The sequence below is a fragment of the Argopecten irradians genome, chromosome 2 (assembly GCF_041381155.1).
Source record: "Argopecten irradians isolate NY chromosome 2, Ai_NY, whole genome shotgun sequence".
NCBI classification, from domain to species: domain Eukaryota; kingdom Metazoa; phylum Mollusca; class Bivalvia; order Pectinida; family Pectinidae; genus Argopecten; species Argopecten irradians.
Genome location: NC_091135.1, coordinates 10717659 through 10738295, shown reverse-complemented (window position 1 = coordinate 10738295; position 20637 = coordinate 10717659). Strand labels below are relative to the sequence as shown.

At 38.9% G+C, this 20637-nt stretch overlaps 1 protein-coding gene across 2 annotated transcripts in view; it reads left to right on the top strand.

Annotated features, from left to right (window-relative positions):
- LOC138314424 (integrin alpha-9-like) overlaps positions 1 to 20637 on the top strand; it is a 37401-nt gene that overhangs the window by 4382 nt on the left and 12382 nt on the right. Inside the window, exons 2-12 of one of the 2 annotated variants that reach the window (XM_069254748.1) lie at positions 10051 to 10184; positions 10874 to 10962; positions 12732 to 12926; positions 13819 to 13851; positions 15895 to 15952; positions 16553 to 16660; positions 16848 to 16945; positions 18174 to 18236; positions 19119 to 19262; positions 19575 to 19686; positions 20007 to 20192. In XM_069254748.1, the coding sequence (XP_069110849.1) occupies positions 10051 to 10184; positions 10874 to 10962; positions 12732 to 12926; positions 13819 to 13851; positions 15895 to 15952; positions 16553 to 16660; positions 16848 to 16945; positions 18174 to 18236; positions 19119 to 19262; positions 19575 to 19686; positions 20007 to 20192 (1220 nt within the window). The remainder of the gene's footprint in view (positions 1 to 10050; positions 10185 to 10873; positions 10963 to 12731; positions 12927 to 13818; positions 13852 to 15894; positions 15953 to 16552; positions 16661 to 16847; positions 16946 to 18173; positions 18237 to 19118; positions 19263 to 19574; positions 19687 to 20006; positions 20193 to 20637) is intronic. The other variant, XM_069254749.1, reaches the window with a different exon arrangement.

Sequence of the window (20637 nt, the reverse complement as noted above, 5' to 3'; positions counted from 1 at the left end):
ATATAACCCCAACATCACCATGTCACCCAAAGTCACTGTCACCCCAGTCACTGTAACCCTACACTAGACATATAACCCTAACATCATATAACCTGTCACCTCAGTCACACTGTAACCCTACACAGATACATATAAAACCCACATCACCCTCTGTCAACCACAGTCACTGTAACCCTACAACAGACATATAACCCACAATCAGCCTGTCACCCCAGTCACTGTAAACACTACACAGACATATAACCCACATCACCCCTGTCACCCCAGTCACTGTTACACTACAACAGACATATAACCCACATCACCCGGTCCACCCCCAGTCACTGTAACCCCTACACAGACATATAACCCACATCACCCTGTCACCCCAGTCACTGTATAACCCTTACACAGACATATAAACCCACATCAACCCTGTCACAGTCACTGTAACCTACACAGATATATAACCCCACATGCAACCCTGTCACCACCATGTCACTGTAACCCTACAAAGACATATAACCCACATCACCCTGTCCACCCCAGTCACTGTAACCCTACACAGGACCATATAACCCAACATCACCCTGTCAGTCCAGTCACTGTAACCCTACACAGACCTATAACCCACATCATCCTGGTCACCAGATGTCACTGTATACCCAACACAGACATATAACCCACATCACCCTGTCACCAGAGTCACTGTAACCTACACAGACATATAACCCACATCACCCACCTGTCATGGCCAGTCATCTGTTACACCCTAACACAGACATATAAACCACATCACCCAACACGCCACCCCTGGTCAACCACAGTCACTGTAGTAACCCTTAACACAGACATATAAACCCATCACTATGTCCTGTCACCCACTGTCAAACTGTAACACTACATAGACATATAACCCACGATCACCAACTGTCACCAGGCCAGTCAATCTGTGACCCTACACAGACATTTATAACCACATATCCATCACCCTGTCACCCCAGTCACTGTAATAAATCACTACACAGGACACATATATAACCCACATCACCCTGTCACCCCAGTCACTGTAACCCTACACAGACATATAACTCACATCACCCTGTCACCCCAGTCCACTGTAACACTACACAGACATATAACCCACATCACCCTGTCACCCCACCAGTCACTGTAACCCTACAACAGACATATAACCTCACATCACCCTGTCACCCCAGTCACTGTAACCCTACACAGACATATAACACACTATCACCTGTCACCCACAGTCACTGTAACCCTACATAGACATATAACCACATACCCTGTACACCCAGTCACTGTAACCCTACACAGACATATAACCCACATCCACCTCACCCTGTCACCACAGTCACTGTAACCCTACATAGACATATAACCCACATCACCCTGTCACCCCAGTCACTGTAATACCCTAACACAGACATATAACCCACATCACCCTGTCAGGCCAGTCACTGTAACACTACACAGACATATAACCCACATCACCCTGTCACCGACAGTCACTGTAACCCTACACAGACATATAACCCACATCAACCCTGTCACAGGCACTGTAACCCTACACAGACATATAACCCACATCACCCCTGTCACCAGTCACTGTAACCCTACACAGACATATAACCCACATCAACCACTGTAACCTACAGTCACTGTAACACTACACAGACCATATAACCAACAGACATATATCACCAACTGTCACCCAGTCACTGTAACACTGTAAACCCCACATCACACTGTCACCATATCACTGTGACCCTACATAGACATTAACCCCATATCACCCTGTCACCACCAGTCACTGTAACACTACAAGACATATAACCCACATCACCCTGTCACACCAGTCACTGTAACCTACACAGACATATAACCTCACATCACCCGTGTCACCCCAGTCACTGTAACACTAACAAGACATACACAGAGATCACCCTATAACCCACATCACATCCCCTGTCACCCCAGTCACTGTAACACTACACAGGACATATAACCCACATCACCCTGTCACCCCAGTCACTGTAAATACACTACACAGACATATAACCCACATCACCCTGTCACCACAGTCACTGTAACCCTACACAGACATATAACCCACATCACCCTGTCACCACAGTCACTGTAACCCTACACAGACATATAACCCACATCACCCTGTCACCCAGTCACTGTAACCCTACACAGACATATAACCCACATCACCCTGTCACTCCCAGTCACTGTAACACTACACAGACATATAACCCACATCACCTGTCACCCAGTCACTGTAACCCTACACAGACATATAACCCACATCACCCTGTCACCCAGTCACTGTAACACCTACACACAGACATTTAACCCACATCACCCTGTCACCCAGTCACTGTAACACTACACAGACATATAACCCACATCACCCTGTCACAGTCACTGTAACACTACACAGACATATAACCCCACTACCCTGTCACAGTCACTGTAACCCTACACAGACATATAACCCACATCACCCTGTCACAGAGCACTGTAACATAGACAATATAACCTACATCACCCTGTCACCACAGTCACTGTAACACTACACAGACATATAACCCACATCACCCTGTCACCAGTCACTGTAACACTACATACAGACATATAACCCACATCACCTGTCACCCAGTCACTGTAACCCTACACAGACATATAACCCACATCACCCCTGTCACCACAGTCACTGTGTAACACTACACAGACATATAACCCACATCACCCCTGTCACAGTCACTGTAACACTACCCACAGACATATAACCCACATCACCCTGTCACCACAGTCACTGTAACCCTACAACAGACATATAACCCACATCACCCTGTCACCCAGTCACTGTAACCCTACACAGACATATAACCCACATCACCCTGTCACCCCAGTCACTGTAACCCTACACAGACATATAAACCCACATCACCCTGTCACCCAGTCACTGTAACCCTACATAGACATATAACCCACATCACCCTGTCACCACAGTCACTGTAACCCTACACAGATATATAACCCACATCACCCTGTCACCCAGTCACTGTAACCCTACACAGACATATAACCCACATCACCCTGTCACCCCAGTCACTGTAACCCTACACAGACATATAACCCACATCACCCTGTCACCACAGTCACTGTAACCCTACACAGACATATAACCCACATCACCCTGTCACCCAGTCACTGTAACCGTACACAGACATATAACCCACATCACCCTGTCACCCCAGTCACTGTAACCCTACACAGACATATAACCCACATCACCCTGTCACCACAGTCACTGTAACCCTACACAGACATATAACCCACATCACCCTGTCACCCCAGTCACTGTAACCCTACACAGACATATAACCCACATCACCCTGTCACCCCAGTCACTGTAACCCTACACAGACATATAACCCACATCACCCTGTCACCCCAGTCACTGTAACCCTACACAGACATATAACCCACATCACCCTGTCACAGTCACTGTAACCCTACACAGACATATAACCCACATCACCCTGTCACCACAGTCACTGTAACCCTACACAGACATATAACCCACATCACCCTGTCACCCCAGTCACTGTAACACTACACAGACATATAACCCACATCACCCTGTCACCCCAGTCACTGTAACCCTACACAGACATATAACCCACATCACCCTGTCACCACAGTCACTGTAACCCTACACAGACATATAACCCACATCACCCTGTCACCACAGTCACTGTAACCCTACACAGACATATAACCCACATCACCCTGTCACCACAGTCACTGTAACCCTACACAGACATATAACCCACATCACCCTGTCACAGTCACTGTAACCCTACACAGACATATAACCCACATCACCCTGTCACAGTCACTGTAACCCTACACAGACATATAACCCACATCACCCTGTCACCACAGTCACTGTAACCCTACACAGACATATAACCCACATCACCCTGTCACAGTCACTGTAACACTACACAGACATATAACCCACATCACCCTGTCACCCCAGTCACTGTAACCCTACACAGACATATAACCCACATCACCCTGTCACAGTCACTGTAACCCTACACAGACATATAACCCACATCACCCTGTCACAGTCACTGTAACCCTACACAGACATATAACCCACATCACCCTGTCACAGTCACTGTAACCCTACACAGACATATAACCCACATCACCCTGTCACCCAGTCACTGTAACCCTACACAGACATATAACCCACATCACCCTGTCACCCCAGTCACTGTAACCCTACACAGACATATAACCCACATCACCCTGTCACCCCAGTCACTGTAACCCTACACAGACATATAACCCACATCACCCTGTCACCCCAGTCACTGTAACACTACACAGACATATAACCCACATCACCCTGTCACCCCAGTCACTGTAACCCTACACAAAGACATATAACCCACATCACCCTGTCACCCAGTCACTGTAACCCTACACAGACATATAACCCACATCACCCTGTCACCCCAGTCACTGTAACCCTACACAGACATATAACCCACATCACCCTGTCACCCCAGTCACTGTAACCCTACACAGACATATAACCCACATCACCCTGTCACAGTCACTGTAACACTACACAGACATATATAACCCACATCACCCTGTCACCCCAGTCACTGTAACCCTACACAGACATATAACCCACATCACCCTGTCACCACAGTCACTGTAACACTACACAGACATATAACCCACATCACCCTGTCACCCCAGTCACTGTAACACTACACAGACATATAACCCACATCACCCTGTCACCACAGTCACTGTAACACTACACAGACATATAACCCACATCACCCTGTCACCACAGTCACTGTAACACTACACAGACATATAACCCACATCACCCTGTCACCCCAGTCACTGTAACACTACACACAGACATATAACCCACATCACCCTGTCACCACAGTCACTGTAACACTACACAGACATATAACCCACATCACCATGTCACCCCAGTCACTGTAACCCTACACAGACATATAACCCACATCACCCTGTCACAGTCACTGTAACCCTACACAGACATATAACCCACATCACCCTGTCACCCAGTCACTGTAACCCTACACAGACATATAACCCACATCACCCTGTCACCCCAGTCACTGTAACCCTACACAGACATATAACCCACATCACCCTGTCACCCCAGTCACTGTAACCCTACACAGACATATAACCCACATCACCCTGTCACCCCAGTCACTGTAACCACTACACAGACATATAACCCACATCACCCTGTCACCCCAGTCACTGTAACCCTACACAGACATATAACCCACATCACCCTGTCACCCCAGTCACTGTAACCCTACACAGACATATAACCCACATCACCCTGTCACCCCAGTCACTGTAACCCTACACAGACATATAACCCACATCACCCTGTCACCAGTCACTGTAACCCTACACAGACATATAACCCACATCACCCTGTCACCCAGTCACTGTAACCCTACACAGACATATAACCCACATCACCCTGTCACCCAGTCACTGTAACACTACACAGACATATAACCCACATCACCCTGTCACCCAGTCACTGTAACCCTACACAGACATATAACCCACATCACCCTGTCACCCAGTCACTGTAACCCTACACAGACATATAACCCACATCACCCTGTCACCACAGTCACTGTAACCCTACACAGACATATAACCCACATCACCCTGTCACCACAGTCACTGTAACCCTACACAGACATATAACCCACATCACCCTGTCACCACAGTCACTGTAACCCTACACAGACATATAACCCACATCACCCTGTCACCCCAGTCACTGTAACACTACACAGACATATAACCCACATCACCCTGTCACCCCAGTCACTGTAACCCTACACAGACATATAACCCACATCACCCTGTCACCACAGTCACTGTAACCCTACACAGACATATAACCCACATCACCCTGTCACCAGTCACTGTAACACTACACAGACATATAACCCACATCACCCTGTCACCCAGTCACTGTAACACTACACAGACATATAACCTACATCATCACCACTGTCACCACACAGCATTAACTCACTGTAACCCTACACACAGACATATAACCCACATCACCCTGTCACCCAGTCACTGTAACCCTACACAGACATATAACCCACATCACCCTGTCACCACAGTCACTGTAACCCTACACAGACATATAACCCACATCACCCTGTCACCCAGTCACTGTAACACTACTACACAGACATATAACCACATCACCCTGTCACCCAGTCACTGTAACCCTACACAGACATATAACCCACATCACCCTGTCACCCCAGTCACTGTAACACTACACAGACATATAACCCACATCACCCTGTCACCCCAGTCACTGTAACACTACACAGACATATAACCCACATCACCCTGTCACCCCAGTCACTGTAACACTACACAGACATATAACCCACATCACCCTGTCACCACAGTCACTGTAACCCTACACAGACATATAACCCACATCACCCTGTCACCACAGTCACTGTAACACTACACAGACATATAACCCACATCACCCTGTCACCACATATAACCCACATCACCCTGTCACAGTCACTGTAACACTACACAGACATATAACCCACATCACCCTGTCACCACAGTCACTGTAACCCTACACAGACATATAACCCACATCACCCTGTCACCCCAGTCACTGTAACCCTACACAGACATATAACCCACATCACCCTGTCACCCCAGTCACTGTAACACTACACAGACATATAACCCACATCACCACCCTGTCACACACAGTCACTGTAACACCTACACAGACATATAACCCACATCACCCTGTCACCACAGTCACTGTAACCCTACACAGACATATAACCACATCACCCTGTCACCACAGTCACTGTAACACTACACAGACATATAACCCACATCACCCTGTCACCCCAGTCACTGTAACCCTACACAGACATATAACCCACATCACCCTGTCACCCCAGTCACTGTAACCCTACACAGACATATAACCCACATCACCCTGTCACCACAGTCACTGTAACCCTACACAGACATATAACCCACATCACCCTGTCACCCGTCACTGTAACACTACACAGACATATAACCCACATCACCCTGTCACCACAGTCACTGTAACCCTACACAGACATATAACCCACATCACCCTGTCACCACAGTCACTGTAACCCTACACAGACATATAACCCACATCACCCTGTCACCCCAGTCACTGTAACCCTACACAGACATATAACCCACATCACCCTGTCACCACAGTCACTGTAACCCTACACAGACATATAACCCACATCACCCTGTCAGCCCAGTCACTGTAACCCTACATAGACATATAACATATCCTGTTGGCCCAGTGTACCACCATTATGAAGACACTGATGCGAGGCAACAAAGAAATTAATGTTGTACACCATCATGAAGTTGGTAGATATTTACTAAAACTCATTTGTTAGGTATTTTACCTTCTCATAAATGCATTAGACATTATCATTGGGGATGGGGTGTTAATTTTGCCTTCTAAGTATGACCTCAGCTGTGACGTGCATGATTCTAACAAACCAGAAATGGGTATTCTGAAGTCGTTAAGGTGGAGGCGGATAACAGTAATACGATCGATTCCACTTGTCTTATTGTTAAATCTAATTCCATACTGTATATATAAATTTAATACCAATCAATATATTTGTCGAGTATGTGTTTGTTAGCCTATTTGTATTTTTATCTCTCTGGAAGCTTCTCTTCCTGTAACCTCTCACCATCCTTGTCTCTCTGTGCATTCCTTTTTTTCAGGTTTGTACCAGTTGTACCGTTATCATTAATGATATAAACCAGTATGTAGAAACTTTAAAACGCATTCGAATACATTGTAAATCAAATTTCAAAGCATTTTATGTTTTACTTTCACCAAAAAGGAAAATTTCGATGAAGAATGTAATATATCGGGTCGCCATCTTAGATACAAGTGGTACGCTTCAATAAATGAACAACTAGTACTGGTTCGGTTCGGCTGGTACAGCGCGTACAACAGATCCACGCCGGTACCATCGCTGTGTCAGTATCATATCATTAGTTATAACCAAATCCGTTATGCGTACTGTAGCTGTGGTGTACTGTGTTTAGGTAGATATTTATTACTTATACCCCGACTTTGATCCCCGTAACATAAAACACTCATCATCTCTCAGATCTACACCAACAGCCTTGATAAATTTAGGTTTAAGTGTCACTAGAGTAGTTGATAAGTGGAACAAAGGTCATACTGTACGGCGTAACGTTAATACGTAATTATAGTAACAGCCATTCTTTGAGCTGATATGATCAATAACACAGTGGAAAGCTACGATTTGAAGTCATTTTTTTCATAAAAACAGAAATATAAATCCAAATCCTAATTTATTTTTATGTCTATCGATAAGTCAAAATTAGAAACAAAATTAAGAAAAAAATAGCATAAAACTGATTGACATATTTTAAAATTAATTACCCTATAATACCGATACAGGTTTTGAAGGCCCACTACCTTTCCACAAAAAAAAAAAAAAAAAAAAAAAATTTCTTAAAAACACGAATAACATAAGGAAATACATATCGATGGTCTAAGATAAGGTTCCAGTACCAAACAAATGCAAGATTTCCTGCATTAACCTTGTTTTCAGTGCAGATTCATTTCACTGTTTAGCGTCTGGCGCAGTGATAGTCAACTAATGCTCACAGGGGGCCAACTCAATGAAAATGGATGTTGTCATACATTTTTTTTTGTATTTGGTGGATGGACTGATGAGTATATATGACAGTCATGTGATTTTTTTCAAAAAATACGAGATTTGGAAAATTATTAAAAAATCGGGATATTTACTATAAAACAGAGAAAGGGACGACAGTCGCCATATTGGATTTTTTACCCCCACCCCGATTAAAGTTAATTTTTTCGCAATAGTATACCTTTTTTCCCAGTGTCATAGTCACGCATCAGTCCTCCGATAATTCATGATCACACACAAACCATGCAAATGCATATAAACGATGTCTATATAGTCAAACGCAATATTTTAATCCAAAATTACCGGCGCTTTCTGACTTGTGACATCGAAAGCAACGTTCTAGTGAAGAGCGATTATAGAGTGACTTCCCCTGCAGTGTAATTCAATCGGTTTAATCAGAGATATTCCGATACGTTTGTTTTCGCGGAAAATTTGAATATTAAAAACGTATCGGAATGCCCCTGACTAAACCCATTGAATGACATTGCAAGGGAAGTCACTCTAATCGCTCTTCACTAGAACGTTGCTTTCGATGTCACAAGTCAGAAAGCGCCGGTAATTTTGGATTAAAATATTGCGTTTGACTATATAGACATCGTTTATATGCATTTGCATGGTTTGTGTGTGATCATGTATTATCGGAGGACTGATGCGTGACTATGACTCTGGGAAAAAAGGTATACTGTTGTGAAAAAAATTAACTTTAATCGAGGTGGGGGTAAAAAATCCAATATGGCGACTGTCGTCCCTTTCTCTGTTTTATAGTAAATATCCCGATTTTTTAATAATTTTTCAAATCCCACATTTTCCGAAAAAAATTCACATGACTGTCATATATACTCATCAGTCCATCCACCAAACACAAAAAAATGTATGACAATATCCATTTTCATTGAGTTGGCCCCCTGTGCTAATGCTCGGTGATTAGGACGACGGCGGGAAACATAATGCAACCCGCGTTATAAATTAACATTTAATGTATTTAAATTCACTTTTTCAGAAGGTGTATAGTATTACTGGTAAGCTAATAACTTTTGCGACTCTACAAAATCATTAATTGCGATTTACCTTCTAATCTTTAAAAATTAAAAGGCGTTTCCGAAAGGTAGTGCTTTAAATATTTATAAGAATCATCAGAATATATGTATATATAGTGATTATACTGTTGAAGGTTGATTGTGGGCGCTCCAAAATCTAACAGTTCCATGTATTCAGAAATCCCACAACCCGGGGGCCTCTTTAGTTGTCCTTTGGATTTCAAAGTTGGCCGCCATGTTTCTTGTACGACGGAACTTCCTGCAGTCGGTAAGTATTTTGTAGGTTTTCGTTGTCAGGTAAATAATATGAATTAAACATCGCATTTTCCGCTTGAATATCATGAATTATGCTTTTTTTAAATTCAATAAGTAGTATTTAGCCATGGCTTGTAATAATTTGCTCGTTGGTGAAATTAACTGAATTGCCCCTTAAAAATGCTGTCAGATTTCGGCTATATATTCCATGCGACAAGCGAGGAGCGACAGTGCGATAATTTTCAATGCGATGAACAACAGTGCGAAATACCGCTAGGTGACAGTGTGACGATGCGCCAAAGCAAGAGTGTTTTTGTCGCATGGTGCAATATCGCAATGTCGCATGGCGGATTTGCAATGCGACAGTTCGAGCTACCATCCTTAAATGGTTATTGTATTATGTATACATATATTTACTTATAAGATTGAAAGGGTAAATGAAATGAATACAAGTTTTATCACTTGGTGAAGATTACTTTAGGCTGTATTTTTCTGTTTCAACCACTTCACAAAGATAGGATATTTATTAAATATCATAAACATCTATGGAATCCTCACACGATGCCGTAAATTTAAAATGATGATACAAATGTATTACACAACAGTGGCCCATAAACATATTTTCATTCTCTTTGAGAAACATGTTGATTAGCATAACACAATTAAGAACAATAAAAAATATACATTATGTTTTATTTAAAGAGTCGGAAACCTTGACTACAGCGATTACATACGAACAACAGCAGCAACTCCTCGGCTCCAACATTCTTATCAGTGGTAACTCATTCATGGTAAGTATCCATGGTAACTAAACGTAAGTCTTAATAATGTCTGATGTGTACGTATTAAATGACGTAGGTGGTCGCCATGATGTCATCACTAGTACAACTTCAATGACGTCACCAACGACAGAACATGGATACTTTATATAGGGTTAGTTTATAACATATGCCTCTATCGTCCTAGATAACCCGATTCTATATTTTATCAAATGATTCCGGGACAATAATAATAACTTGGCTTTGATTATTTGTAAGACTCCTGGCGGTATACAGTGTCTTTCTCGAGGATAAATAATAGATTCCCACCATTGAATCGTATTACCGCATCAGAACAAACTTACAAAGAACATATTTCTATGGTATTGGATTGTATTTTATATTTAAACCTCGGCAGCTGTAACAGTTTCAACGAAAGCGTTATTTTGAACATCACGACGACCGAAGTTCACTAGATTTCGCCTGCAGCCTCCGCTCGGCGAAGTATTTATTGAGTTTAACTTGATCGTGAGATTTCTTTCCTTTGTCTTTTTGTATTTTATTTCGTTTATTCTATATCATGTGACCGCGCGCGTTTTCATTCATTAAATATGACTTAATTTATGCACGTGACTCAGCCAATGTGACCCTAGGATCTTAAAGCCACACTATACGTAACTATCAACAAAAATTCAAGTTAAGTTCGAATCCGATATTGTTAGTATTTGTAGATGTAGTTGAAATTAAGATACATTAAAGAATATTTATACTGTTTTTTAAATAACTTTGGTATAGCAGTTGATGAAAGTCGATACATGTAAACATGCCTTCATTTTAGACTGGTCGCCATAGAAGTTACGATTATTGCCGAACGGAAGTCGGAAAGTTCATGACCCGTTTTCGGAAGAGTTCGGACAGACGTTACGTAGTTACGGTAGTCACATGACGTTCTCGGTAACGACGTTACAATGTCGGCTAACTTCGGCTTGTTTGACTAAGGGGGACCCACCTAGCGATGTTTAATATTTATTTGATTTTTATTAAAATATTCCGAATCTTAATCGCTCATCTTGACTTCGATTTAGTCCTGTATCTGCATGATTTACAACTGGAATTTTTTTTCAATATTCTTCTAAATCATGAAAAAAATAAGAAAGATTCGGATATTGGGCCTTTAAGCAGATTATGTGATCGGAGTGTCCAGAATGTCCTCGATGTGTTCCGTACAAAGTCTGGGACCTAACTAACTTACAATCAAACACTGCATAGTCGAATACTTGTACAGACAATGCCATTGTATAGAGTTACGATTGACAGATGTCGCTTAACTGTATGTTTCAAATTAGACCGAGGCAATAGGAAGATGACCAGGCGGCATAGTATGATAATGATGTACGGAAAAGATGGACATCCGGAACAATATAAATACTAGCTAATTGTGATGTCTAACTCAGAAAACATTTCACAAAGAGTCTTTGAGTAAACATATTTTGAGTTCAAAGTCAATTTTAGCACTTCCCGTTTTATCACAGAATTTCCTTGTGATATAGAGATCCACATGAAGTACTTGCCATCAAATCTTTGAAAAATCAGAGTTTTCAACAAAATTTGTAAGTTTTTTAATGCTCAAATAGAAAAAAAAGTTTAACTAGGTCACGTGACCTACTTGTTAAATTTCCCATCAATTTTCTTATTTGAACTTCATAAACCCAATTTTTGCAAGCAAACACTGCAAAAATGTCCTTTCTATTTCAACATTTTATTAATTAGGACTTATTTGTGCATTTTGTTCTCTTTTAAAGGGATGCGCCTCCCAGAACAAATTGACAACACCATCCGGAATTCTTTATGCCATAGGACGCTGTAACGTTGGAAACACATCAGATTTGGACGGTCCAATGAGACGCACCCTCTATCGCAAAAGACCAATTATTGATAGAGGAGGATTTTACGTACACGGCATGGGTATGGTTGGATTCTCCTCCGCTAGTTTGAAGGTAATGCTCGAATCATCATCTATCATCCGAATCTTTGGTTATCAAAACTTCCAAAAGTCAAGTAATATATGCGATATTCGTATATCCTATATCCATCATTCACTTTTGATTGCATCTTACAGTGTCGTCTGTGCAAAGGGTTGTTTAACTATCTCTTTTTTATCTAGACGGAAGTGGGTGGAAAAAAACCCGAAAAATATACGCTTATTTAAACATTGCTTTTACATATGACGAGTTTCTGCTCTTCATGTTGTCATGTTAATAGACGAGAGTTAGAAACGAAGAACAAAATTTACTGGTAATAGTTGGCACTCAATCAGGTGACTATTCCATGGACATTCTTATCTATCAACAAAGAAAATCGAAACACGTTTATTCCAGCGTGATTTTGTTTATATATCTGGTTGCAATGACGCAGCCTTTATTTTAATTTCGTAAATTCTCATGATATATGTATATGCAAAATCGAATATACATGTATAAGGAATGCAAAAATAACGAGATATTTCTATAACATTTTTTTTCCAACACATGAGTCTGTAACTTTGATTGGCAATCCACGTTAATCACATCTTCTTATGACTATATTAGCCTGATCTAATGCACCTTCACCTCAGACCAGACCTATGTATCGATAAATTCCTATTGCAGGAGGTTTTTGGTTTGGCTGATTTGATATGATTATAATTCTCTCTCTTTTGCTTTACAATAGACATAATAATGATTATAAATAAGATTTGGTAAATGTCAATTTAAACATTTTTATGTCTAATATCTCTCTCTTTTCTTTTTTTTATAATATGTTATTACGGCATATATGTTACTATTGTAATCCTGTAAACATGATCACCGTCGTTAATTGTTTATATCTACATTATGTGCTTTATTCAAGACCTCTACCAATATCGCAGATTCCGGATCTAAGGTTTGAACTGAATTATAGAATTGTAGAGCACTTGAGTCTAATGTTCTAGTGCGTAGTAGAGCGATAGTATATAGCATATTTCATGTGATCACCTATACTTCACCCGTGGTACTGTTCACTCAGTATAGAGAACTTCGTTTGAGCACTTTTATCATATTTGCCTGAAAAAGTACATTACTTAGCACATATCGCCATAGCTTACAAGTGCAAGTAGCCCATTTTGATAAAAAAAGCAAATGACCCAATACCCCACCCTTGACAAGGAAATTGAATGCCAAAAGAAAGTAAACATGTATATGACATTAAACTTAATTTAAAATATTGTAATATCATTGAGAATGATTTTTTTATCTGTATGCCACTTCTTTTCTTAGAAATCCACAAATACTGCAACAATGACGCAATTTCTATTTCTCGCTTGAAAATAATTCAAATACCCCGGTCATGATTTGCATTTATTGGGTTTGCTGTATTACATGCATTTTGTATTTCAGAAGTTTTGCACGAAAAATGAACATAGATGACATTTTTGTCTATAGCATTGTTGTAAACCACGTAATTTTGCAAGGCAAATTTAGAATGATGTAATTTTGCGAGATATCTCCAATGCGAATTTAAATGTTTCTTATTGCATAAGCGTATATGTGAATGCATGGTTGTCAGTAAGAAAACTTGATTGCGACTTAATATATTCGCAAATATGTTGAAAATGTTAAAAAAAGTGGTTTACATAATTATCCTGGTTAAGATTAAATGCTGATGATAATATTGATGCATATAAATCCATCTCCTCCTTAATTCTGCAGACGTGTAAATTATGCATGGCTAAGCAGTATGATGCCATCAACTAGTTTTCTTTTCCACTGCAAGATTTGAGAAACAAATATCAGAACTTATTCTGTGAAGTGTTAAATCTGTCAAAAATGGTTAAAAACGAGGTATTTTCATCTTCAAAATTTAGGGGGTAGGGGTAACATATACAGCTGTTCTTAGCAGAAATAATGAGTTGCTTGTATGATATTATTATTTTCTTAAAGAAAACATTGGTTTTATCAATGTTACAGTTCTTTACACTAATTCGCAGAATTCGCAAAAGATTGCTTTAGTCTGTCGAGTGTATTTTCCAAATAGTGAAATTCTGGTAAAATTTACAATTTACGTCAAATAGCTATCTTTAATAAGTAATATAGCTCAAAGTCAAGCACACCAATATCTTACATTTATTACAATTTCATCTTTGGTATGAGTTCCTATTTCCAAAAATCTGTATTAGAAAAAAAGTTAGTCATCAGAAAATGTGTACTTTACACCAGAGCAGGTCCTTAATATTTAATTGTGATGATAGTATATAGTATTGATGCATATAATGCCATCCCCTCCATAATTCTATAGTCATGTAAATAATGCATGGACCTAGTTGTCTGTTGTCAAGAAGTTATATTGTACCTAGAACTGCCCCATATATTACCAAGAAAAAATCAACAATGTCTATATCCCCTGTCAGCATATCGAATTGTTTATTCACTGGAAATATTGAGCGAACGATTTGAGATTGTAAATAATTATTGAGACGAACAAAGATGATGTCAATTATGTTTTTTTAGTATATGCATTTACCTTACTTTTATTGTAATTCATATATTCGCTAAAGGTATTTCAGACGTCTATTTCATGAATTTGGAGTGCAATTCTCATTCCCAAATTCACACCATTTAGAGTTCACACATAGCTTACTGCAATGTCCATATGATATGATATACATGTACTTTTATGTCATAATTCATTTTTAAATAAAAAATACTGTGACGTCATAATTTGTCATATGACTCATGATATAATTGTAAGGTATTGAGATTTTTTCGCCTAACAAACATTTATGTGTGGCTCCTATTTAGTCCGAAGTGCATACTTGTATTTGTTCTTTCGAATACACTTGAATCGTTAGGAACAGAATATCATAATTTTCATGTAACGCCGATCATTACTTTGCATTCAAAAAGTTCAAGCACCTCAATAAACTTCATTTATGTGATTCACTTTCAGCACTACTTGCCTTCTTTCAACACATTATTGGGAGCGCCCGGTTTCTACAACGGGAAAGGTAAATTTATTCATTAAAATCATGAACATTACTTTTGTAGGTTTATCAATTTAACTGAAATTATCTAGCACCACAATTTACAATGAGTAAAATCGATAATTACTCCATGTAAGTATATCGTGCACTTAGGAAGTTTTCAGGGTTAATTCTTATACATTATCTGTAATGAGTAGACATAACACTCAACGTTGGCTAAGACTCACATTATGGAATTATCTTTAACATCAATACAACACTGTTCCTTCCTTTAGTATTACTGATTAAGTCTATACATTTTCCAAAACACAGTTATGAATATTTGCCCCTAGTTTGTTTTATTCTATCTTGAATTTCATATATAATGAAATTACAATGAAGGTAACATGTAATAGACACTCGAATCACTGATAAGTCACAGTATAATGTAGAAAGTTGTATACTTTAATTTATCACTTTCATAACTTTCAAACTGTAACTACTGATAACGCTAGTCTCAGCTGAACTAATTTCAAATCTTAGCTCCTATAGTCGGTTTTTATCACAACACTATTTATCTTGAATAAAAACCATAACTTCAGTAAATAGAAAAGAGAAAATGAGTATATATTATATGGATTACAGGTGGATTCGTTCTGATGAATATTAATAACTTGGCGGAGTCAACAGTAGACTACTTTGTATACAAAGACAGAGACCTTAGTGGATCATTTGCCCAAAGCTCATACCTTGGTAAGATGTGGATAACTCATTGTTTAATATTGGATATAATCTATATTTTGAAATCGTTATTCATTGAAGTACATTTTTCTTTACACCAGGTTCTCCTAAAGAATTTTGTTAACGTCTGTCGTTTGCCACTTCACTCTTTATTCTGAAATATGACTTTATGATGCTCAAGTTTACTTTGCCTCTATAGGTTATGCTATAGGCTCTGGGAAGTTTGGTGATGCCAGGATTGGAACAGTTGTAGCTGGAGCTCCACATTATAGCAACTCGGAGGGTCACGTTGGAATCGTAAGTAATACAATCAGGAGTAGTCCATAGACACAATACACCAATATAACGTACAGTGTTTATATAGTCCCAGGGATGAGTAAATATTTCCAAAAATACAAGTTACACGTTCTATATTCTCTTTTTGATGTTCTTTATAATATCTGTCTTTCGGTTTCTAACATTTTTTGTCTCTTTCCATCTTGTTTTCTGCTCTTTTTAGAGCTCAGAACTGAGGAAAGTAAATATCTATAAACTACCATTTATTTCTCAAGAAATCAAATTATGTATCGATATGGCACGTAACATACGTGTACTTTGAATATTGTTCGTAATTTCTCATTAGCGTTCATAACCTACATTTGCATACCTGTATGAAAACACATGCACACCTGCACACAGATGCATACCTACCCTTCTCGCACACATGCCTCTTCAGTAAGCATACACACAGGAATAATATAAAATAGACATACAACAAAGACCGAAACAAAAGCTCCTGTAAAGGTCACATTGACATTCATCACATGGAAAAAGACGTATTTAAAAGTTGTAAAACAATTCTAACCTTTGCAGGAATCTCGTATTTAAGTCAAAATCTAAATCAGTCCCCATATGATTTCAAGTACTATAGAACGATATTTTCCGTTCTTCCCAAGGTGCCATGTTGATTTCCTTTGTCTCTGGTCTTACGATGTTATAAACTTTATGCTAAGGTTACATATTATCTATAATTATGTAGGTGCCAAAAGTATATCGTAATTAATATTTTTTCCCTATATATTATATGTATTCGTGCTTTTTTTTTCTTTAATTTTTCCCGATCTCATCTATTGACGGATTTCAAATAAATTTGGTGTACTTATAGAGAATTGTCTACACTTTCAACTCATCATATTTACATTATTTTCCTTTATGTAATTGAGAAAGCAGTATTTAATTACCAAGCAAAACCTTTTTTTTGCCATTTTGGTAAGAACAAAGAAGGAAACGACGTCATAAAGTTTAAATAGCACACTAAAATAACGATATTTTGAAAATAAAACATCGAAAAATTTCCTACGGTTAAAATCAATAAATAGATGAGATAAAGAAAACTGAAAGAAGAAAAAAATGCATTATTTTTTGTATTTCTTTTTGTGTATAAAAATCGAGATCCACGCACTTCTAGGATTTTATGTGCTTTAGTGTTCACTTAACTATTTATTATTCAAACAACCTTATATTATAACGCAATATTTTACAACAGGTTGTACTGCTACGAATTGAACAAAATGCATTTCAAATGCAAACTACGATTGATGGTAAACAGGTATGTATATTTCACCGCGATCTGATTGGTCAAACGTAAATCATGTGAAACTGGATATATACAATAGTGCTCTATTTGAACATTTCATTACTTTTTCTTTACACTTTTTAATAGGATAGTGGGTTTGTTATTTTATCATTTTTTTGTCTTGATATTTACAGTCGTTTTTGTTTGTTTTGTGTTTTTTTGTTATATGCGTATGTAAAGTAAGGCATTTACATTATTACGCGAAAAGTAATATTTTGTAATAACCTTGTAAGAACTTAGTGATAAAAACTCAATTGGTTCTTATTCTAGCAGTAAACGTGGACCATACCACGAATTAATTATTCTGATTGCTTGGATGTATGGGTTACTGACTTGTATGTGTATCTAACCGTCGTATTACAATTCATTACATGTATCAAGAAAAGTTGATTAATATAGCGAGTTTCACTTTTGGGTTTAATTCGGCTAGAGGTTGGATTTATATTGCTTATGAGGTTTTATAAACAGCTAAGGTCAACGCTTGCAATATTAACAGCTATGGTGTTTGAAACAGCTAAGGTATTTTAGAGGGGCCGTCACTGTATGCAATATAAACAGCTGAGGTATTTGAGGACGCCCGTCACTGTATCAATATAAACAGCACAGTATGGATGGTGAATGCGCGTGCACGTTTGCTGACCGCGGTATCGACGTATTAAAGCGAACCTCTTGAACATTATTCACGTATGCATAGTTTGTCCAATAATTAGAGTTTTGAGAGAAACATTTATATTTTAGCATCCAGAGAAAACGTGTGTTTTTCATGCAAGTACTTAATATTCATGGTTTTCTGAAATGGTATACTGAAGCATCCAATTTGAAGCATTGACAATTACTCCGTTAACTGTTTAACAGCCGGGATGTGGATTTGGTGCCTCCCTTATCGTCGTGGATATAAACGGAGACGGCCTCCATGATTTATTGGTAGGATCCCCATTCTATTCTGAGCAGGCTATGGACCAGGGACTAGTACAAGTCTACTACGGCACAGGAGAAAGTGTACGTCAAAATCTTTCTCATTATTATTTCAAGTGATGTGTTATAAAAGTTTTGGCTGACGGCACATGTCACGTATTCCGCGCAGTTTCTTTTGCACTAAAGACGTTTGTATAAGATGTGTCATTTACACTAAAATTCAACATGTCTTTCAAGTTATATAATTGTAAAAATCTGTAAGAAGATAATATTTTTTTTTCATAATATAACCGTAAACTATTGTTTAAAATGAATTTGCATTAATGAATGTCTAACACGGAAAAGGACCATGTTTGTTACACATGCAAAAGAAGTATATGTAGTGTTTGTTTCCAGAGGAACATTCTGAGACAGGACAGCAACGACCTAAGAGGGACGAGTGCAATTCATGGACGATTTGGGATAGCAATGGCGGATATAGGGGACATTAACGCGGACGGTTTCAATGGTAACTGGGTTATAGAATAACCACACAATTGAAGGAAAGTCACTTCGAGTGACCAGTGTATCCTGTATCATATCGACAACTTAGAAACCTCGACATATTTCTTTTTATCGACAAGTCTGTTTCTCGTTGTATGTCAAAACACTTGCGATGCTATCTGTGCTGGATTCTGTTTTAGCTGACTATTTATGCTCAGTTATTATGTGTATCAATATTGTGATAATGTTACGATACAACACACACTGAAATGAGAAAAATGGTTATGACAATATCATTTTTGTTGCAAAATTTATGAAGTAATGTTTTTATTTTTTCCCCGATAGATGTCGCTATTGGTGCGCCGTATGAGGACGAACAGAGTGGCACTGTATACATTTACAACGGGGACAAAGAGAACATGAACTCAAAATTCTCTCAACGAATAACGGCCAAATCGCTGGATATGGGACTCAAAGGTTTTGGATTCCATATTTCTGCACCAATCGACATTGACAGCAATACTTACAACGGTAAATCGAATGGTCACAATATCTTAAATCATCAAAATGTTTGAAGTTTTAACTTGGTCATACGTAATAGGCTTAACTGGCATCATGAAACAATCCTTTGTCACCACTTTTCCTGATTTTGGTGAAAATTCAGACAATAAGTATTAAAGTCGTTTGTTGATCCTAGTGCCCGGTGTTACTTTAAGATTTTAAATCCAACCTAAATGGAAGTTATGTGTTGTTCTGTAAGTTGTTGATGGTCGGAGAACCATTCAGCAATTTCCTTTTCCCATTTTAACCTAGACGCATACGAACTAACTAATTCAGAAATAACTAAAGAATTATATCTATGTCTATCGAATTAATCATCTTTTATTCTTGTATCTACCTGATGTTTAGTTAGTTGTTCGTCCACGTATATATTTTGAACTACGATTTCATTATCATGAAGGTATCGATTGCAATT